A 20,470-nucleotide genomic window follows, 5' to 3' on the forward strand; every position below is an offset into this window, starting at 1 on the left:
GTTTAATTTTGTTTCTGCTACTTGTAATGTCTTCCTCTCTTCCTCACTCGGAAAACTCTTAACTCATTTTTAAAGGCCTGGCTCAAACATAATCCTTTTGAGTCCTTCCACAACTCACTGCTGCTGCTTCTATAAGCACGTGGTCTCTTACATTTGCCTACTCCCTCCACTACCGTAAATGATGGCAATTACGTTTCTCGGGCGTGTGCCATGTCAAAACTAAGCTAAACATTTTTAATCTATTATTTTATTTAAGCCTCATCACTGTATGAAGCCCCTGCAATTTTCCCTATTTTATAGATGAAGAGGCTTAGTGTGCTTAAGGAACCTGCACAAAATAACATACCTATAAAATTAGAAAGCTGGGATTCAAATCCAGATTTGTGAGACTCTAGAGTCCACTCATAATCTACTGGACCATGAATTCCTGCAAGCCATAAATACATTTTACTTGTTTCTCTTCTCAGATTCAAGGATGGTGGCTGCCATGGCTCAAAAGTTGTTTAATAAATTTAAACAATTTTCATAGCACTTGCCTGGGCCTAAAAGTAGAACCTGTTACTCCTTTATTCCGCATAGGCACTTTCACCCACCTAAAAGTCACATATCTGGGGGAAGAAGATGGGGAGGAAATTTGAACATCGTACATTCGAATTTGAGTATTTTATGTCACGGATTCAAGTGTAATGAAAGGAAAACTGTTCTGTTTCGCAAAAGAACACACACGTAACACTGCTGGATCTGCAGGCGAGGGCGCGGATTAACAGAGCGTGTATCTCCTCTGGTGTTTTGAAAGGAGCATCTTAGGAGTCTCAACCTGCCATTTTTTCCATCTGCCCCCAACACCGCACAAACTGAGCCCTGAAGAGAGACGCGGTCGGCCTGAGGTTAAACACCAAGCCAACGCTAGGCCAGAGCTAGAACACAGGAATACGAATCCTGCCCTGTGCAGTTCTCACCGTCTACACAGTGGGCCCAGGCGCGGCATTTCCAAGAGGACAGCCCTGGAGGGAAGCTCTGCTAACCGGCTTCCTCGTAGGAACCTAAAGCCCCTCGGGCCCCTCTTCTCCACCCACCGAGCCTCGGGGCCCAGGGAGCCTCCTCCCGTCTGCAGCTCCACGGAGTCTGCAAGTCCTCTCTAGCCCCGTTTGCCCCAGGGGCTGCTCCGCGCAGTCCGGCCTCGCCACCGGAAGGTCCCCTCCGGGTGCGATCTCCAGACTGGCTGAGCGTCAGAGGTTCGTCCGCTCCCTCCAGCAAGCAAGCCACACCCTCTCGTGGTTCACTTCCCGGTGAGCCCCATAGTCCACCTCCGCGCCCTCTTCCTGTCGGGGCGCTCGTCCTTCCGGCGGGCTTCTTCCCTATTGGCCGGCCGAGGGCTTGCGTCTCGGGGAGTCAGCCGCGCAGCACCCCGGCGGCCTGTGTAGCCGCCGGCCCGCGCTCTGGCCTGTTCTTTTCGGCTCGGGTTCTCCAGGGTGCTGGCAACATGTGGCGCCTGTCGGGACTCCTGGGCCGAGGTAGCGGACGTCTGAACTGCCGGCGTCTGAAGGCCGCTGAGCGGGAGACTCTGAGCGGGAAAGTGGGGTGTGGGGAGGGGGACCCACGTGAGAGAACAGCCAAAGCCATGGTGGGCGGGGTTAGAGCGGAGGTGGGCGGGGACTGGGCGGGCTACCTAGGCTTGAAGTCTGGGGCCCCTGGAATTGGAAGACGCAGTAGAGAAGTGACGAAGTGTGGGCGCAGCTCTAGGCAGGGTAGGAGCCAGCGAAGGGCGGCGATGGAGTGGGCGAAGCGACGGAACAGAGAGGTTTATAGACAAGCCCTCTGAACATGGGGCCATAGTGTGCTCGTGGAACCAAGGTTGTCACCGACTGTAGAACACAGAGTCACGTGGGAGAGATTTTTCAAAACGTGGATGCTGCATTCCGAGAGATACTGGTGTATTTGTTCTGCAGTGGTCCCTTAGAATCTCTACTAGGCTAAAGATGTCCATGTGTATCCTTATTTCAGAACCACTGCACCTGTAATCCCAGTACTCAGGATGCTGAGGCAGAAGGATCGCCATGAGTTCGAGGACAACTTGAACTATGTAGCAAGACCCTATCTCAGCTCCCTCCCCTAAAAAAATAAATAAAACCATTGCAAAATTGAGGAAGTTGCTGAGTAGTAGAACACTTGCTATATGCATAAAGGGTTCCATTTCCCAGCACCACAAAAAAGAGGAGCACCAGAGACAGATGCCAGTGACTCCTGGGTCCCTAGGGTAAAATGCCATCTCAGGTTAGAGGCAAGATTGTTGGGCCACTTTGTCTCAGTCCTGTTCCTATTAAATTGATTTTTGTTTTCTATACAGCTCTTCCCCGTCTGCTCAGTCCTGACTTTCGTGGGGTGACCCCCAAGCCCACCAGCCCAGATGGGCCTCAGGCAACTTCCTCCTCCTTGCTGGTCTCTGTGCCCAATGTTGACAGGTGAGACATTGCAATTTCTACTCCAGTCTAGTCTCCTGGCCTTTTTTTGCCCATGTTTTAAACAAAACTCCATAGCCTCTAATTGCATTATCTAGGTCAGGCCCTCATGGCCCAAGTACAAGCAGGAATCCAAAGTTCCACAGATGGAAGAATGCCTTCCAGTGGATGTCTGCTCGGGTCTCCCCGCACACCTTGTGGGATGCCGTCTCATGGGTAAGGCTTCCCCAGCTCTAATCTTTGCCTTCAGCATGGATGGGAATGGGCCTGTACAGAGAAATACTCACGTCTAAAACTCAGAGATAAGCATTATGTTCACTCGGTGAACCCATAGCACTGGAGCATATTCACGGAGATACTCTCACACACACACACATACACACCCGCTCCTGCTGTGTATTTATTCTTTATTTCATTCAATAAACATTTACTTATACTTTCTCCAAGCCAGGCATCTTTTCTAGGCCCTAAGAGACATAGCAGAGAACAAAGTAGATAAAATTCTAGCCTTCATGGAGCTTACAGTGAATAAGGAATAACTTAATAGGTAGCATTACTGTTTTTTTTTTTAATTTTTAAGAGAATAGAAATGATACAGAATTTTAAAACAAGATGATAGGAAATTGCATATTGTTATTAATGTAAACTGTTCAACATGCATTGTTTTAGTTATTCCTTACAAAAGTCTTGTAAGGAAAATGTAACCTTCATTTTGAACATAAGGAAACTCAGGCTCTAAAATATTAAGTGACATGTTTAAAGGTTGCAGGTATTGAGTGAGAAGCCAGATTTAATGCTGGAATTCAAGCTGTATCATTTGGTTGCATTGCCTAGTATGACTCGTAAAAGCTGTTAAAGTACACAACCTAGCCCATAATACTTGCTCAATAAACACGTGTTGACTCTGATCTATAAAGTCACATTCCCAGTAGTGAACACTAGGCCTAACAGAACAGGGTGTGTATGTTTTAGGTAAAGGTCCAGATCAAACACATTATGAATGAAATTGGCACATATATCACTGTTTTTTGTTTGTTTGTTTGTTGTCTTTTTGAGATAGGGTCTCGCTATGCACTTCAGCCTGGCCCTGAGCTTACTTTGTAGTCCATTCTGCTCTTGGATTCACAACAATCCCGCTGCCTTCACCTCCCAAGTGCTGGGATTACAGGCATATGCCACCATGCCCAGCTATATAGCACTCTTATATTTTATATCTGTCATATCCTGTGCTTGCGACTTTCATGCTGTGTACTTTAGGCAAATGACTTCACCCCTCTGGGCCTTACTTTTGCAAAGAAGGCAACGGGAATTGAATCCATGCCTTTGCATTGAGCTGTAGCCCCCGTCTTTGTTAAGTTTTTTAATTGTGAGATAAGAGCTCACTGAGTTGCTAGATGGCCCAGGCTCTGCTCAACTTTTGATCCTCTTGCCTCAGCCTCCTAGAGCACTAGGGTTATGTAGATGCTCTGCTGAGCTTCCCTTTTTTTTTTTTTTTTTTTTTTTTTTTTGAGCTTTACTTTTGTACTTTGTTTGGTTTGGTTTGGTTTTTTGAGACAAGGTCTTGCTTTTAGTTCAGGCTGGCCTTGAATTCACTGTGGAGTCCAGGCTGGCCTCTAATTCCTGGCTGTCCTTCTATCTCAGCCTCCCAAATCCTGGGATTGTAGTTATGCACCACCAGCTCATCTGAGCCGCACTCTTTTTAACCTGTAAATTGGTGTCATCAGCAGAGTTAAATCTGGAGTGTCTCCGTGACAGGGACACTACTTTGTGGGTTTCTGGGGACTCAGGGCATAAGGTACCTTGGACAAGGAATCATTTTTCCATTTTGCCAAAGATCAGAGCCCTAGGGCAGACTCCCACACTGATTTATTTGGAAACTGCACCTATATTCCAGAGATTCTGGTGCTACTTTAAGCTTTGTTCCCACTGCCTGTATAAAAGGAGCTATATACAAGCTGTCCCCACAGGCAGGGACACTTGTCCCTTCCTTCACAATGTTGATTCCCCTTCCTTCTGGCCTTAGCTCACACCAAAGGAGCTTTCCTTCACCCCTCATCCTGTCAGATCTCCTGTTTACGCTCTGTGTAACCTGCTGATTGGTTTCCTGTTTGCATCTAGCCTAGTTACTAATTATGGTGTTTATTTTTCTGTGTACCTGGGTTTTGTCTTTCTTAACACTAGACACAGATTTCACGCGGACAGTGACTGTGATTGTCTTATTTGCCATTGTAACAGTGCCCATTGGAGCAAATAAGTATGTAGATGTCCCTTTCCTGAGCACAGCACAGCAGATGGAAGGTCAGGGAGTCACTGGAAAAGGAATCAGCCAGGTCTGGTGTCACTGGTCAAGAAAGACACCTTCAACAAGCCCACACCCGTAAAGGCGGGAAAGAGAGGCTTGTGCCAGGCTGGAGAGAGTGCCTGCTGGGGACTTGTCGCTGCATTTGTGCCACGCCCCATCTTTCCACATCATCTTTTTGCCTGCCTGCATTTTCTTTATTCAGTTGTTTGTGTTGGGTTTATTCAGCATCTATTTCCTGGGCTCCTGTTCCAACTTAGCACCATGCTGGGCATCTTGGATCTGTTGGTCAGCAAAGTGTGCATGGTCCCTGCCTTTGTTGTGCGTAGAGGCAGGAGCAGTAGACCTACAATGAATAATCAGTGATGAGTGATAAGCATCAGAGGAGAGATTTGGGTGCCCCGAGCCCATAGAGAGCTACGCCAAGGGAGTGATGATTGTCTTGGGGGCCAAGTCTGAAGTGGCTGAAGGGAGGGGACCATGTCCCTGATGTGCTGTCTTTTCCAGGGTACCCTGGCCGTGCTGGCCTTGCAGGTGGCGAGACAACTCCACTTCCAGGCGTTGCTGTCCAGAAGGCCTCGGCAGGCAGAGCACCGCTCTTGGCGCAGTCCCCTGGACCGTTTCCTCTCGTCTCCCTGGTGGCACCCGCCCTCCTGTGAGTCCTAGGTCCTGGGGCAGGAGGGCTGGGTGGGAGTTGCTCTGGGTCAGGAAGCATCTCCGGACACACCTCAGGAAAAGAGCCATCAGCAACTCCTTGCCTTTCCTATCTGAAGTCAGAGGAAGGGGAAGGTGGTGGAGGTCTCCCCACCCAGGGTGTGGGCCACACCTTCCCCTTAGTATTCCTCTGTGTCCTCCTGTCACCTCCCATGAGTGAGCCCTATAGGTCTGTCACCAGCTAGCATGGGTCCTTGCATTAGTGATAATGGAAATTAAAACTAAGCAACAGTGAGAGTTTATAGGTAAAAACTTTACTTGGAAAGTAAGAGCAAAAGTAGGGAAAAGACTCCAGCTCTAGTACTAGCTGGAAGGGGTGAGCTCTTAGGAAAAGGATCAGGCTCTTAGGGATTAGCTGAGGTCCCGTTGATGCAGCCCTAGTTTCTTAACTTTGGAGAAACCCTTACAGCCTGAGGGGCTTTTATAAAATCACTGCTTCTGTTTGCAGTGTTTTTTCTGAGACCTAGGTGGCTGCTGGTAGAGGACAATGACTGGAGAATTTTAGGAGTTGGTTCAAGGGGAAAAGGCTTGACACTGGGAATCCTGAAGGCTGGTTGTCAGATGTCCCTGTGAATCCTGAAACTGACTTATTACTCTTCTCCATCTTGAAGGGAGGTTGATAAATTTAGGGCTAATGAAACTTTGTTCTGTTGACTTTTTAAAAGTGAGTAACAGGTGTATTCAAAGTTTAAGGTAGTAAAGGATACAAAAGTTTGGTCAAGCTTTGTTCTATGCTTAGTTACCTATTGGTGGGTGCAAGCAAAGAGTCATGGATGTTAGCTAAAACTGCTTGTAAGTCTCTGGCTACCTCAGAAGAAAATACCAAGTTTTTTTAAGAGCAACAGGTTAAGGGCCCATGATTTTGTCCTTTGTTCCTGTTATGATTCCTGACTACATCAGGCCCGGCCACTTTAGATCCTAGGTGTGACTTCTTGTCCAGCTCTTAACGAGTCAGGCCATTTTCTGGTCATTCAGGTGTTCCTCAGTGGTCTGTATTTTGTATGTATTAGGAGCCATAGGAACTAGTAGTTAAGCTCTGGAATCAGGTTGGGTTATGAAAATTCAAACCCTAGTTTTACATGCTAGTGTTTGCCTCCCATACCCTTTTTTGAGACAAAGTTTTACTGTATAGTTCAGGCTGGCCTTGAACTTGCAGTGATCCTCCTGCCTCAGGCTCCCAAGTGCACCACCATGCCTGGCGTATATGCTAGTGTTATATCTCTGAGCAGTTTCCCCATGCCTCAGTTTCTTCATCTTTAAGTGGGATAATGGTAAAACTATAGAGGTTTCTTGGGGAGACTAAATGAGTTAACATGCCTAAAGTACAGTGCTCAATGCATACTAATGCTTGTTGATACTAGTTTTAAGTATTACTTCTTCTTCTTTTTCTTCTTCTCCTTCTCCTTCTTCTTTGTTGTCTTTGTCGTCTTCATCTTCTTCATTTTCATCTTCTTCTGCTTCTTCTTCTTTGTCTTTGTCTTCATCATCTTCTTTTTTCTGTTTCTTGTTTGATACTAGGAATTGAACTCAGAGTCTCACACTTACCAGGCAAGCACTGCACTACTGAGCCATATCACAGACCTAAGTATTAGTTCTTATCCTTATTGTTATGATTATAATCTTATCAATATTACCATTAAATAAAGTGCTAGCAGACAGCGCTACAACAGTAAATAAAGTAGATGCCACTTTGTGCTGGAAGAATTCAAGCAAAAGGAGAGATTTATGCTTAGGGTGGGAGATCAGCGTAAATATGGGGCCAGGAGAGGTAGTAGAGGAGGAGGAGTGGGAAGGAGGCCTGCCAGGAGTTTCTTTGGGGTTCTTCCTTTGATTTGCAGAGCCTTGGGGGACTCAGGTCCAGCGGCTCAGGCTTACCTGGCTCCCTTGTGACGCGAGTCCCCTTCTGTTCCTTTTAGCACTGCGGAGGCACGTTCTCCCTGGCCCCGATGGCCTAGCCCCCAGGCACGTTGGCTTTCGGGAACCCAGGCTGGACCCAGAAGAGCCTGGGAACTTCTCTGTCAGCTCCTCCAGAGCAGCTGATCCTCAGGAGCCTCTTGAGGAAGGTACATCCTCACCCCAGTCTGTACAAGAAGAGATGGGGTGAAGGGTTGGAAGGGGGACATTGTTGCTGTATATTCCCAGATAAGGGAATTGGCATTCTCGTGAGCATCCATGCTTTCTGGGGTGATTCAGAGTTAGTTTGGATCCCTGCAAAGGTACTGGATGGAGAGGCTGGAAGACTGGGAGCAGAAGGAAAACAAAGTCATATTCTCCCTTGCCTCACTTGGGTGAAGGCTTTCCCTTTGCAGATCTCACTAATTTCAAATTCCTGAATGCCAGCGGGAGCTTTGAGTCCAAGCCAACACCAGCTCAGCCTCAGCACCCTGGTGAAAAGAAGGTATTAGCCAGATTTTGTCACCGTATCAGTCCTCGAATTGGGTAGCAATCCAGGTGCACCAGCCCTCCATGTGTCTCTGCTTTTCTTCCCCAGGAACAAGATAAATCAAAAACTCTTTCCCTTGAGGAGGCCGTGGCTTCCCTTCAGCAGCTCTTCCAGCTCAGCGTTTCCATTGCTTTCAACTTCCTGGGTAATTGGGGGACCTGCCTCCAGGAAGGGTGATAAGACAGGAGGGAGGGTGTGGGTTAGGTAGGATATGGTCAGCACAGGGAGTGACTTAAATGAGAGATTTTTTTTCTTCCACATAGATCAACCAAATCTGGCATGTAACTCAGTGGTGTCAGGGACCCACTCTTTTTTTTTTTTGAGACAAGGTCAGGATGGCCTGGAACTCAGTATGTAGCCCAGGCTACCCTCGAATTTGTGGCAATCCTCCTGCCTGAGCCTTCCAGCTGCTGGGATTATAGGCATGTGCTCTGTGCCTAGCTGGCATCCACTCTTATTCACCCGCATTCTGCCATTCTACAACTGCCCTTCTGTGCCCAGCAGCTGCAAGTCTGAGTCAGGAAGATCACAAGTTCGAGCTCAGCCTGAGCAGTTTAGAAACTTGGTGAGACCCAGCCTCAAAATTACAGAAGTTTTTAAAAAGGGACTGGAAATGTAGCTCAGTGTGAGGGCCCTAGGTTAAATCCCCAGTACTGCAAAAACAAGCATACATCAAAAAAACAAAAACTGACTTTCACTTTGAGGTCCAGCTTGCTCTTTTAGTTTCTGTTCCCCTATCCATATTCCAGCCAGCTGAAAGGGGGCTGGTGGGAGAAGCTAAAGGGTTAACCCTCCCTTTAAGGACCAAGAATGACTTAGGAGGTCCAAAAGCCCGAATGTGGGTTTATGGCCACACCTATCCCAGGAACACTGAGAAGTGTAGACTTCACCTAGATGGCCATGTACTTACCTGAGAGCTGTTTTACTATGTAGGTAGGAGAAAGTAAACCCTGTAGGACACTTACTGTTCTCTGCCATGCTTAGGAAACACAGACTCCTGGAGTTTGGAGCATGCACTCAAGTGCATGAATAGGGAACTCTTAAGCTAGGTCTGGAAACTCCCTCTGCAGTTTATCCTGGCTCTGCAGTGACTTGACTCATGTCCCAAGCCTTCTGACTGCGGAGACCCATACTCCCAGCAGCATCTATTGGGGTCTAGTGGGAAGGTGGGTGAGAAGCTAGGATTTATTTATTTACTTACTCATTTGAGTCAGGGTCTTGCCATGCAGTTTAAATTGGCCTTGAGCTCACTTTATAGCCCAGGCTGATCTCAAACTTGCAATGATCCCCCTGCCTCAGCCTCCCAAGTGCTGAAATTATAGGTGTGCCACCATGCCTGGCTAGGATTCATTTAGAACAGATTGACAGAGTATCCATTTTTTGCTAGGCCCTATTTTAGGTGCTAGAGATACAGTGACTCACAAAGCTACGTTGTGAGACACTACGGTAGCACAAGCCTGTAACCCAGCACACAGAAGGCTGAGGCAGGAGGATCACCATAAATTTGAGAACAGCCTTGGCTGCATGATGAGTTCAAGGACAGCCTGAACTGCACAGCAACACCCTGTGTCAACAACAACAAAAAAAGCAATGTCCTTATTCTCATGGTATACACATGTGAGTTGAAGGAGAGAAAAACAGTAAATTGGCAAATAAATAGAAACTCTCAGATGATAAATGTTGCAAAGAAAGTAATACAAGGGAGAGCTGGACATGGTGGCACACCTGTAATCCCAGCATTTGGGAAGTTGAGGCAGGAGATGCACCCTGAGTTCAAGGACAGTGTGGCTACATAAGGAGACCCGTCTCAAAGAATAAAGAAAAAATGAAACAGGGGAATGTTTAGTAACTTGGGCAATGAATAGCTTTGCAATCAGAAGTCTGCTGAAGGGAAAATTCTTAAGCTAAGAACTGATGACACAAGCAAGTCCCTTTTGTTCCTGTCTGGAGAAAAGGGTTTTCCTAACAAGGGAAACAATGAGTGCAAAGATCCTGAGGCAGGATTGAGTTTATTTACCAAGGGAACAAAAGATTGCTGAATGTAGCTGGAGCTTAGAGATCACAGGAAGAATAGGAGATGAAGTCAGAGAAGTATACAGGGCCCAGGTCAGCTGAGGCCCGAGCCAGGAGCTTTTCTAAGTGAGATGGGAGGCTATTGGAGGGTTTTAACCAGAGCAGTAAGGGTTAGTCACATGATCTGATTTACTTTTCCCAAGATCGTGCTGGCTGTTATGTAGACCAGTGTGGATTGTAGAGAGGCCAGAGAGGAAATAGGAGACCAGGTAAGAGCTGTTACTGACAGCTAAGCAAAATGTGATGGTAGCTTGCTTGAGGTTAGAGGAAAAAGAGACAGGAATAAAGTGATGAGGCTGGAGCCAGTGTGGGGGATGGGGACAGGGTGGGACCCTTTGACCTCTGAAGTCTTCTCCCAAGGACAGAAGGCTCCGAGAACCCTGGACGGCAGGTTTTCAGGCAGCAGGGAGGCGACTTTAATTCACTGCTGGCTGAATGGAACTTGGTTTCTCCTTTATTAGCTTTTTGTGATCTTGATGGGCAGCCTCTTCTTAGAATTTTCTTGCCCATTCCTTCATTCATATATTCATTTATTCAGTCAGCACTAAGCACTGTGATAGAACACAAAGGCAGCATAAGCTATAATCATATTTTGCATTTGTATAGAGCTTTTACCCTATGCAAAATTATTTCTCCTACATTCTTTTTTTTTCTGCTCTGCCTCTAGGATTTTACAGTCTAATTGAGGAGATGGGGCTTGTACTCTTGAAACAGTTTAGTTCATAGAAGAAGATTTAGTCTATTAGGAAAATGCCACAAAAGTGGGTACAGCCTGAGTGTGGTCTGAAGGTTTCGGAACAGAAACAGGATGCCTGCCGGTGGAGGTAGAGAGGTTGCAGCAGGAATCAGCCTGAGCACCGTTGAGCATGAGCTATGTTGAGTTACTTTCCTGCTTCCTTTTTTGGGCAGCGTAAAGAGCACCTTACATTACTTCTTCTAGTGCCCTCAGAGAAGAGTAACAATATCGGCTGTCAGGTAGGGTTCGCTGTGTATAAGCCACTGTAAATTCACTCCAGCTAACTAAAGCCAGAATTTGTTGGGATCTCTTGACCTTCTAAGCTTCAGGAAAGACAGGAATCAGCGAAGCTGCAGGGACCCAGGGGACAGCAGCTGATAGTATCGCCAGACTGCTGCTGTCAGAATAGACTTATAAGAGCTATTTTTCCCTCCTTGTTCAACTGATCAAGAGTCAGATTCCTGAGAGTCTCGATGGTTGGGGAAAGCACAGGCACCCGGACTGATAGCCTGGGAGAGGGGCAGTGAGCGTGTTGGAACTCCAAGGGGACGGGTCATTTACAGCAGGGCAGAGCTGGCTGATAATCTGGGGCAAGCTGGTGAGATATTTGGAGGATGGGAATAAATGCCAGTGCCTAGTACAAAGGAGACGTGGAGCCCCTGCGTGTCTAGCTGAGGCTGTGGCATCTTCCTAAAGGAAGCTGTGTGTGCCCTGTGCTTTCTCACAGGGACGGAGAACATGAGGAACAGGGACTACGTAGCAGCCTTTGCTTACTTCCAGAAAGCTGCAGACCGTGGTTACAGCAAAGCACAGTACAACGTGGGCTTGTGTCACGAGCATGGCAGGGGCACCCACAGAGACCTCCACAAGGTACTGTCCCGTCTCTCAAGCTGCCCAGAGGGAGCTCCAGAACTGGGCAGTGAGCAGGGGCTGAGGAAAGTCTGACTTCTCTGACCTGATTGAAGCCTCGCTGGGAAATAAAAATAAGGAGTAAGTTCCTATCTTCTAAGGATTTAGACTCAAAACTCAGAGCAGGCATCTTGCAGTTGTACCCTCAGCCTGAAGCAGCACCTTGATAAATGGATTAATTCTTTAAAAGCAGCGTAAGTACACAAAGATGTTACATACAAGAATGTGTTTCTTCGAGTAGTATATGAAGACAAAAAACAAAACAAACAAACAGGCCAGGAGTGGTGGCACTGTGCCTGTAATCTCTGCACTTAGCCGGCTGAGGCACGAGGATGCTGTGAGTTTGAGGCCAGCCTGGCCTACAAAGTGAGTTCAAGACCAGCCTGAACTGTGTAGTGAATCTTGTCTCTAAAAGACAAAAAAATACCAAACCAAACCAAATAAAACAAAATAGGAACAGCAACTTAGCATTCTTTTAGTACAGAACTGATAATTATATCTATGTAGACCTTAAGTGATGTGCTGAATATTTATTGGCAGGGGAAGTCATTCATGGTGAATGACTCTGTCTCTTTGTCGCTGTGTATATTTAATATATCTATGAGAATAAATTTGTAAGCCTGTACACTAAAATTTTAATGGAGAATGATCTTTAGGAGACAGGATTCCTTGGAATTTATGTTTGTATATTTAAATTTTGGCTTGATCTGTATTTCTTGATTAATCTGCAATGACTATGTATTATTTTTTAAAATTTCACTCAAGAGAAAAAGTGCTTAGAGAGCTTCTAGCAGACTGGGTGTTTCTTCTTCTGCCCTAGGCAATCTTTTATTACCAGTTGGCTGCCAGCCAGGGCCACAGCCTGGCTCAGTACCGCTATGCCAGGTGTCTACTGCAAGCCCCAGCCTCCTCAGGGGACCCTGAGCGACAGAGAGCACTGTCCATGCTGAAGCAGGCTGCAGACTCAGGCCTGACAGAGGTGCATACCGTTGGCAGGGTCTGCCTTTGGGTGTCAGGGCCACGGAACTGAGAGTGATCAGAATGCCTTTTTCCTTACTGTTTGCCATAGGCCCAAGCTTTCCTCGGGGTGCTTTTCACCAAGGAGCCATACCTGGATGAGCACAGAGCTGTGAAGTATCTGTGGCTTGCAGCCAGCAATGGGGTATGCGATCTGTGTTACTCAGGCATGCTGAAGATCGAGTATGACCAGAGGAGGGGCTTGGGAGCTGGCATGGAGTTCTGTGGTTAGGCTGTGGTTTGCTAGGAGCCATGGGCTGACAACAAACTCGTTCCTGCTGACTTACTATGTGACTCTTGAGCAGGTCCAATGGCCTCTAAGTGCTTAAAATCAGCTGGAGTTGGAGCATTTGCTCACAGATACTGTTAAATTCTACATAGCAGGGTTTCTCTCTACCCTGTTATTAAATATTTACCAGCACACTATTGCATGGGGCACTTCTTGTTTTAAATCTGTTGCATTGTCTTTAAAAGTAACGTAAGAGCTCAGTAGCAAAACTTTTGCCTAACATGTATAAGGCCCTGGATTTGATGCTTAGTGACATAAGAAAGCTAAAAAGAGGGGCTTTAGCTGAGTGGCACAAGTGTCTTCTTGGTAAAGGCAAGGTTATGAGTTTGATCCCTGGTACAAAAAAAAAGAAAGAAAGAAACAAAATTGCTCAGTAAAAACAACATAAAGCAAGGCTTGATGGTACATTCCTATAATCCCAGCTACTTGGGAGGCTGAGACAAAAGGATTATAAAGTCAAGATCAGCCTGCATAATTGGCCAGACCCTGTCTCAAAATAAAAAGGTCTGAGTTGTAGCTTAGTGCTTCCTGGGTCCAGTTGTTCAATCTCTAGTACCACACACACACATACACACACCCCAACAGCAACGTGATATCCATCTCCTACCCTGCAGGATTTTTGGGAAGATCCAAACTGATGAGCAGGTATGTGACAATACTTTGTAAGCTGTACCAGCCGTTAATGAGTGTGTCATTGTTTGCTGGTCTGCAGAAGTCAGACACATAAGGTGGGCACACTAAGCAGTTGTGAGGAAAAAGGGTGTCTGACTGTCTATGAAATACAGCCTGGATGATCCAAGACTTTGTTCCACTACCGCTAAGGGAAACATGGTTATTGGGTTTGGGAAGCACTGAGTTAAACAGCTATCTGTTCTGTTTGATTTTTTTTTTTATTTTTTATCGGTACCAGGGATCGAACTCATTGCTTGCTTGCAAGGCAGGGGCTTATGCCGCTGAGCTAAATCCTCAGCCCCTTGTTCTGTTCGATTTTGAGACAGGGTCTCACGATGCAGCTCAGACTCACTATGTAGCCCAGGCTGTCCTTGAACTTGCAGCGATCCTGCCTTAGCCTTCTGAGCGGTGGGATTACAGGGATATAGCCATCTTTGATGCAGCAAATCTTAGAGCTTTATGTAACTGAGAAACATCGAGAAGATGATCTGTGGTTTGCTGAGTTCCTCAACTGTGGTAGACCAGTATCTGGTTTTATTTGTACCTTGAAGGGCTGGAGTACTGAATTAGAGCAAGCAGAGTGCCTGCCCCGCATAGCACCCCTTGGGTATCAGAGTACTGTGCCATGTCCACACTGTTCCCCACAGTATTTGTGACAGCTGTCTGAAGGGGACCGGTGTCACCAGCCAGTCAGTACCTGGTAACTATGTCTGTTCTTCCATTGAGCCCCCCTTGTCAGGCCAACATGCTCAGAAGAGAAGTGCACAGAGGAGTGCCTGTCACCTGTTCATGTCAGCGCCCAAGGCTCATACCTTCCCACCTCCAGGAACCACGTCTCCTGGGCCTGCTGAGCACTGAGCAGTGCTCTATTCCAGGGGTGCCTTTCCCTCAGCTGTGCCCTAACCTGGCTGTATCCCCGAGTCTACTGCATTAATTGCAGAGACTTTACCTGCATGGCACAGAAGTGGAGGCAGAATTGTAGCAGAAATCTGACTGTTGGAGGGTAGAGGAGAAATGGGCCCATGACTAAAACCACAGAATAGGTTTTAGTTTTCTTTTTCAATTGGGAGATTCATATGATGAAAATATTTCAGTCAAGAAGGAGAGATTAACTAACGGAGATGATAATAGTACTGATCTTAAGTACTTTTCATATTGTAACACCAGAACCTAGTTAAGATAGTGCTGTTACTATCGTAGCTGTACAGGTGAGGAAACTGAGCACTGAGCTGTAGAGTAACATGTCTGAGGTAGCCAGCTGATGAGTGGCAGAGCCGGGTTTGGAACCAGGCTGACTGGTGCTGAGCCTGGGCTCCTAACCCCACCTGTTCTCCTCAGAGCAGCACAGCCCCAGAGCTGGGCCAAAGGGCTCCATCTGTAGGGGAGGAGAAACCCTCGCTCTGTCACTTGCACTTCTCAGCCCTCATGCAGAGAGTCAGGGGGCAGAGAGGCCTCCGGGAGTGGCCCCTCCTCTGCTGTGGCCTCTTGCTCTTTCAGGACAGTGCAGGAGACACACTTCTAGGAGTCCCGGACCGGGCTGAGTAGTTCTGTAGGCTTCTTTCAGCCGGCTCCGTGAGAGGGTCCAACACGGCTCTGGCTGAGTGTGGTGCGCTCAGGCTGCGGGGTCTCATGGTTGAGATCCCTTGGAATGTGGTGGCCCTGGGCTGGGCCTTCTCCCTGCCTTAGATGAAGTCCCAGCATGCCTGACTCACCTTGCTCCTGGCTATCTCAGTTCCTCATTCCTGTTCATGTCTGTCTATCTCCTCCTCCAGGACTCACAGAGCAGATACCACTTGGGAATTTGCTATGAGAAGGGCCTTGGTGTGCAGAGGAACCTGGGAGAGGCTGTGAGGTGTTACCAGCAGTCAGCAGCTCTGGGAAATGAGCCTGCCCAGCAGAGGCTGCGGACCCTCCTCTCCACAGGGGCAGCAGGTACAGATGCCCGTCCAAGTCAACACGGTTCCTCTCCTGAACTCGGTGCCCCGTGAGAGACGACAGGGTGAAATAAGCCCCCAGACTCCTTGTCATTTCTGTCCCCAGTGATGGTTAGGAGCACAGTCTTTAGAGTCAAGGCCTTAACTGACCTGGGACTGCATGTCTTTGAGCCTTAGTTTCTGCATCTGTGAAAATGACAATAGTGTTAGGTGACTGAGGCTCTCATTAGCTTGTTGGAAGGATTAAGCGAGCTGATGACAAAGGACTTAGCACAGCCTAACACGCAGTAGGTACTCAACAAATGGTGGTTGCTCCGGTGAGGTCTCAGGAGGCTCAGTGCCCTGGGCACTCTGAGTGACTTCTCTAGGACTCCAAGGTCCACCCATTTGTGAGACTCTGAGGCCGGGTTGAGCTAACAGTGCCGGGGAGCCAAGACTTTGGAGAATCTTTTGCTCCAAAATAGAAGTCTAAGAATACTACCTGAGTGTGCATTGCTGTCACCCCTTCTTTTTTATTTATTTGGTCACCCTTCTTGCAGCTCTTAGGCCCAGCCACCTGACAGTTACAGGACTGAAGTCTTTCTCCAGCCCTTCCCTCTGCAGACTGAACTCCCTGCTGGCTGGCGCCTCAGACCTGCCTCATGCGTGGAGCACGGGGAACCTCAACTGCCCGTGCAGAAGCCCACATCTCGGAGGCAGCCGGGGAACCCGCAGCAGCGCTGTCCCCAACTTGGAAAGAAGTCTTGTAAGACTGGGTTTTGGATAAGGTGAGATAAAACAGTCGCTGGGGTTGGGTGGGGGGCAGGTTGGAGAACAGAAGGAGGTGTCACTGTCCCTCTCCATTGGGAGTTAAGGTACTCATTTCAAGTGTGTGGCTGTCAGACACTGTGACCATTTCCCCATTTTATAGCCTTACAGGTAGGCCTGGGTGCATTCTCAGCTATTTCTGGTCCATGCACCGAAAGGGTTTATTGAGTGGCCTCTGGAAAACTGCAGGAAGGTACAGAGACCCTTTTTTCATTTTGGCCTTTGACTCTGAGCAAATCACTGACCCTCTCCATCCTCATGCCTGTTTCCTTGCCCCCAGACCACACTGTCGCTTCCCAGCGTGCCTCTGATATTTCACAAGAAAATTTTAGGTGGTCTGCAAGTTAATATTTTTTATTTTAGTGGTTATTTGGGAGGTTGAGGCAGAATGATCACAAATTTGAGGCCAGCCTAGGCAATTTAGTGAGACCCTGTTTCAAAAAAATAATTAAAAAGGGCAAGGAGCCAGGCATGGTGATGCAAGCCTGTCATCTTAGTGCTCTGGAGGCTGAGTGTGAGCCCAATATGGACAGTGGAGTGATTTAGCAAACTCCACCTCAAAATAAAAAATAAAGAGCTGGGGTTATAGCTCCGTGTGAAGGCTCGGGGATCGATTCTCAGTACCACTGGAAAAACTAAGAGGCTGAGGATGGCTCATTGGTAGAGCACTTGCTGAGCCCATGTGAGGCCCTGGGTTCAATCCCAGGAGCAGAGGGAAAAAAAAACTTGAAAGACATTGTGCAAAGGGAGAACAGAGCCAGAGAGGTGGCAGAAGTTGTGGGGGTGGTTCTATGAATGGCTGGCACTTGGGAAACACTGAATCAACTTGTCCCTGAGACCGGCTCCAACTTTCGGATGTGCCCATTCCCGAGGATTCACGATGGTTTTCATTTCATCTTTGGTTTGGCAGAAGGGAGCTGCTTCCCTGAATGCTGCACTGTCTGCTTGACTCTTTCAGACCTCGCCTCAGCCCTGATGATGGAGCCTCCGAGTTCTCAGACCATCATGACTTGAATCCCGAAGATGCCAGTTATCTATTCGTTGTCCCCAAACCCTCGAACCCTCCCCAGCACTGTGAAGAGGAGGGAATATGTGCAGATCTGGTTCTGGCTCCACCGCCTGCCTGACCATGTCACCTTGCAGCGGTGATCTGATTCGCTAATACCGTTTCCTCAGTTGTAGACCAAGGGCATGGTGTGTGCCCTCCTTCCTCCATGGGGCCGATGCTGGGCATTGCACTGCTAAAAGGACCCCGGTGTTTGCTTAGGCTCTCAGAGGCAGAGTGATGCTCACAATTACGCAGCCTCGTGAAACTCGAAAGCAGGATGAGGACCCGGGCCTCCCGGCTCCTGGCCCTGACTGCTGTTCTGCAGTTCATGCTGCCATTCTGTGTGAAAGCGTCCTTGTCATCCTGCGATACGAGGGAGGAAACAGAGATTGGACACCTGGAGTCTCAGAGCTGGAGAGTATAGATTGCGAGTCCTCCCTGAAGAAAGGTGAGCCAGAAGTATATGGGCATTTAATAAAATAGCTCGTGGATTATCTCATCACTCTTGCCCTTGAGTGTGTTGGTGAGAGCCAGGGAGACAAGACGGAGGGCTGAAAGGCAAGGCTCCATCCTCATCTCTGAACTCTACATTAACCAATTAAAGGGTCTTAAAAGCTTCTCCAGGAGAGAGACTTAGGGAAAAAAAATGATTTCTGAGTCAACGCTAATGACTCCAATTACTGAATTTGTGAATAGCTGTTCCCTGCTTCTGGATGTTAGCCCAAGTTCAGTACATAGATACGGTAGAGGGGAGGGGCTGAGGCCTGGCTCCTCCAGTGACTGCAAGGAAGAACCAGTTGGCTTGGCCAGTACAGAGGAGGGAGGCTTTGGGGAGAATGTTACCCACCTTCCCCCTCTGCTGTCAACCCTCACCTCCCAGTCTCCTAAGAGTTGCATTCTGCACTTTTGTGAAACCTCGCTCGCCAGCAGAGCCCCCCACCCATCTTGGCCCCTCCCAGGCTGCCCTGCACACTGCTCTCACTCATCCCCTCGTGTGGCCACCTCCCGCACTGGTGTACTTGGTAGCAGGGCCCCATCTTTGTGTTGCAGCATCTCAGCATCTGGCAGTGTTCTGTACAGTGCAGCGGCTCAGTGCTGTTTTAAGCCTTGTAGTGCACTAATATCTCAGCCAAAAAAAAAAAAAAAAAATTTCTGTGGTCAAATAAGTTTGGGAAACACTGCACTAGACATCCCCTTTTTATAGATTCACAGTACACATCAGCATATTCCAGGTTCCAAGAAGTCCTGCGGTGAAAACACAGTTAACCCAGTGTGTGCCTCACTGGTCTGAGACAGAGCCTGCCTCTTTCCTGGGTACCCTCGGAAATATCACCACTTTCTCTCCTGGTGATGCCACACTTACCAGTCGCCTTTTCACCTGGGGCATTTGGGGCCCTGATTGCCCACCCTTGGGACCACACATGCCGCAGAGGGCAGACCTGGTAGTCTGTGGGGATGGCCCTGTGCCGCCCTCCCTCCATGCAGACCCTAGAAGTTAAATGTGGCTTCCATATGGGGAACCTGAGGTACAGTGGGGTAGTTCTGTGCTCTCCAAGCCGAAAAGGAAGAACCTCTCCTGGTGGAGAGGGAAGGGTGGAAGCTGAAGAGACGTCAGGGATGAAACACCCGTGGCTGTGCAGTCATTGTGGGCTTGCTTCAGCCCCAGGAGACACTTTGTGGGCAGCCTGGGGAACTGCTGTGCATCTGCCATTAAAATGATTGTATTAACGACTTGTCACAGTGCCTTGTGGGGAAATGTGGGAGGAGGACAGAAGGTGGCCCCACTTCAGACCAGTGTGGCTCAGAGTTGTGGTGGACTAAGGATCAGGGCCTGGGGCCTTTATTCATGAGACCTTTGAGCAAAACTCTGCTGCCTTGGTTTCCCTGTGTGGAGATGTTCTTTCCAGGGATCCCTGACACTATGTTCGGAACAAAGCCATTTGATTTGTTGGATCTTCCAGGCCAGTACAGTGCAGGGCACTTAGCAGATATTCAGGAAATAGTTATTTAACAAGCGAGAGTGATTATTTGCACTGCAGTGCTACCTAATGCCCAGTACAAACCTACCCAGAATAGGCCGGGGATATAGCTCAGAGGCATAGCATCTGCCTGGCAAGTACAAGGTTGTGAATTTGACCCCTGGTACCAAAAAAAAAAAAAAAAAAAAAAAAAGACAAAAAGCAAAAAACAAAACCTACGCAAAACTAGTAAGTGTTTTAAATGTTGAATGGATGACTCCAAAACCCCTCTTCCCCTAACTGTTGATCCTTGTACTTTGTACTTTCTGGCACTTAGCAATTGTTCAATAAATAAACATGAAATGTTTATTGAATGAATGTTGATGGTTTGTGTCCTTCCATTATATCAATACCTAGAAGGGGCTGGAAGGCCCAAGCTATTTTCTGGGTGCACACTGTGTGCCAGGCTGAGCCCGTGCTAAGGCTCCCGCTTTCCCCACCTTGTCTCTTTGGGATTTGCTTCTCTAGAATCCCAAGGTGGTAGCTGCCATTTCACTTTTGCTTGAGCCGAGGAAAGGTAGGGTCAGTGAGCTGCCAAGCTGAAGTTAGGTGACAGACAAGGAAGCTGCCTGTCAATCCCCGAGCTGCCCCAGGCTTGGAGTGAGCTCTGCGTTACACTACTGGGGCTCAAGAACGGCTGACTATTGATAAAAAAAAAAGTCCCTCTGTGCTTTCCAAATTAAGACGACATTTAACTGAGTGCTTGCTAGCTCGCCTGCTCTCTCAAATCTCCCAGGAGACAGAGCCCATCTTGGTGGAAACTGTTTTGAACATGTCCAAAGTCTCAGCTTTGACATCTTGGCTGATGTCAAGAAGTTTCTGTAACCTTCCTGTTCAGCACACCCAGTTCTGTCACCATATGTACTGTCTCATTCTCAGCCTGTGACTGGGGAAAGTGCTGGTGTCAGCATGCTCGGAGCGGGTGCATGGTGCAGGAGAGAGCCCCTACCCTGACCAAAGATCATTTGCCTTGGATCTGGGCAGCTCTGCACAGTTCTCCAGGTTCCACGGAGCAGGAAGGACTGAGGACCAATGTCAAGCACTGCAGTGAC

General features: G+C 48.0%; 1 protein-coding gene across 7 annotated transcripts; it reads left to right on the top strand.

Annotated features, from left to right (window-relative positions):
- The first annotated feature begins 1,334 nt into the window (after positions 1-1,334).
- Dele1 (DAP3 binding cell death enhancer 1) lies at positions 1,335-19,736 on the top strand. Of its 7 annotated transcripts, none has more exons than XR_010041631.1 (14): positions 1,607-1,748; positions 2,348-2,462; positions 2,558-2,675; positions 5,266-5,413; positions 7,389-7,535; positions 7,767-7,870; positions 7,964-8,060; positions 11,452-11,594; positions 12,454-12,612; positions 12,703-12,795; positions 15,384-15,543; positions 16,085-16,312; positions 16,456-16,545; positions 17,263-19,736. XR_010041631.1 is itself a non-coding variant. In XM_005006968.4 (13 exons), exons 1-12 carry the CDS (start codon positions 1,484-1,486, stop codon positions 16,309-16,311), a joined length of 1,542 nt encoding a protein of 513 aa, XP_005007025.1. In that variant the 5' UTR covers positions 1,335-1,483; the 3' UTR covers position 16,312; positions 17,311-19,736. The 7 variants fall into 7 exon arrangements, 5 of the variants coding, with proteins under 5 accessions (XP_005007025.1, XP_005007027.1, XP_063088346.1 ...); XR_010041630.1 differs by having other exon boundaries at positions 17,311-19,736; XM_005006968.4 differs by lacking the exons at positions 1,607-1,748; positions 16,456-16,545 and adding an exon at positions 1,335-1,514 and having other exon boundaries at positions 17,311-19,736.
- Positions 19,737-20,470: the final 734 nt, after the last annotated feature.

The sequence above is a fragment of the Cavia porcellus genome, unplaced genomic scaffold (genome assembly GCF_034190915.1).
Source record: "Cavia porcellus strain 051 isolate PalLab524CR breed Dunkin Hartley unplaced genomic scaffold, mCavPor4.1 scaffold_21, whole genome shotgun sequence".
NCBI lineage: Eukaryota > Metazoa > Chordata > Mammalia > Rodentia > Caviidae > Cavia > Cavia porcellus.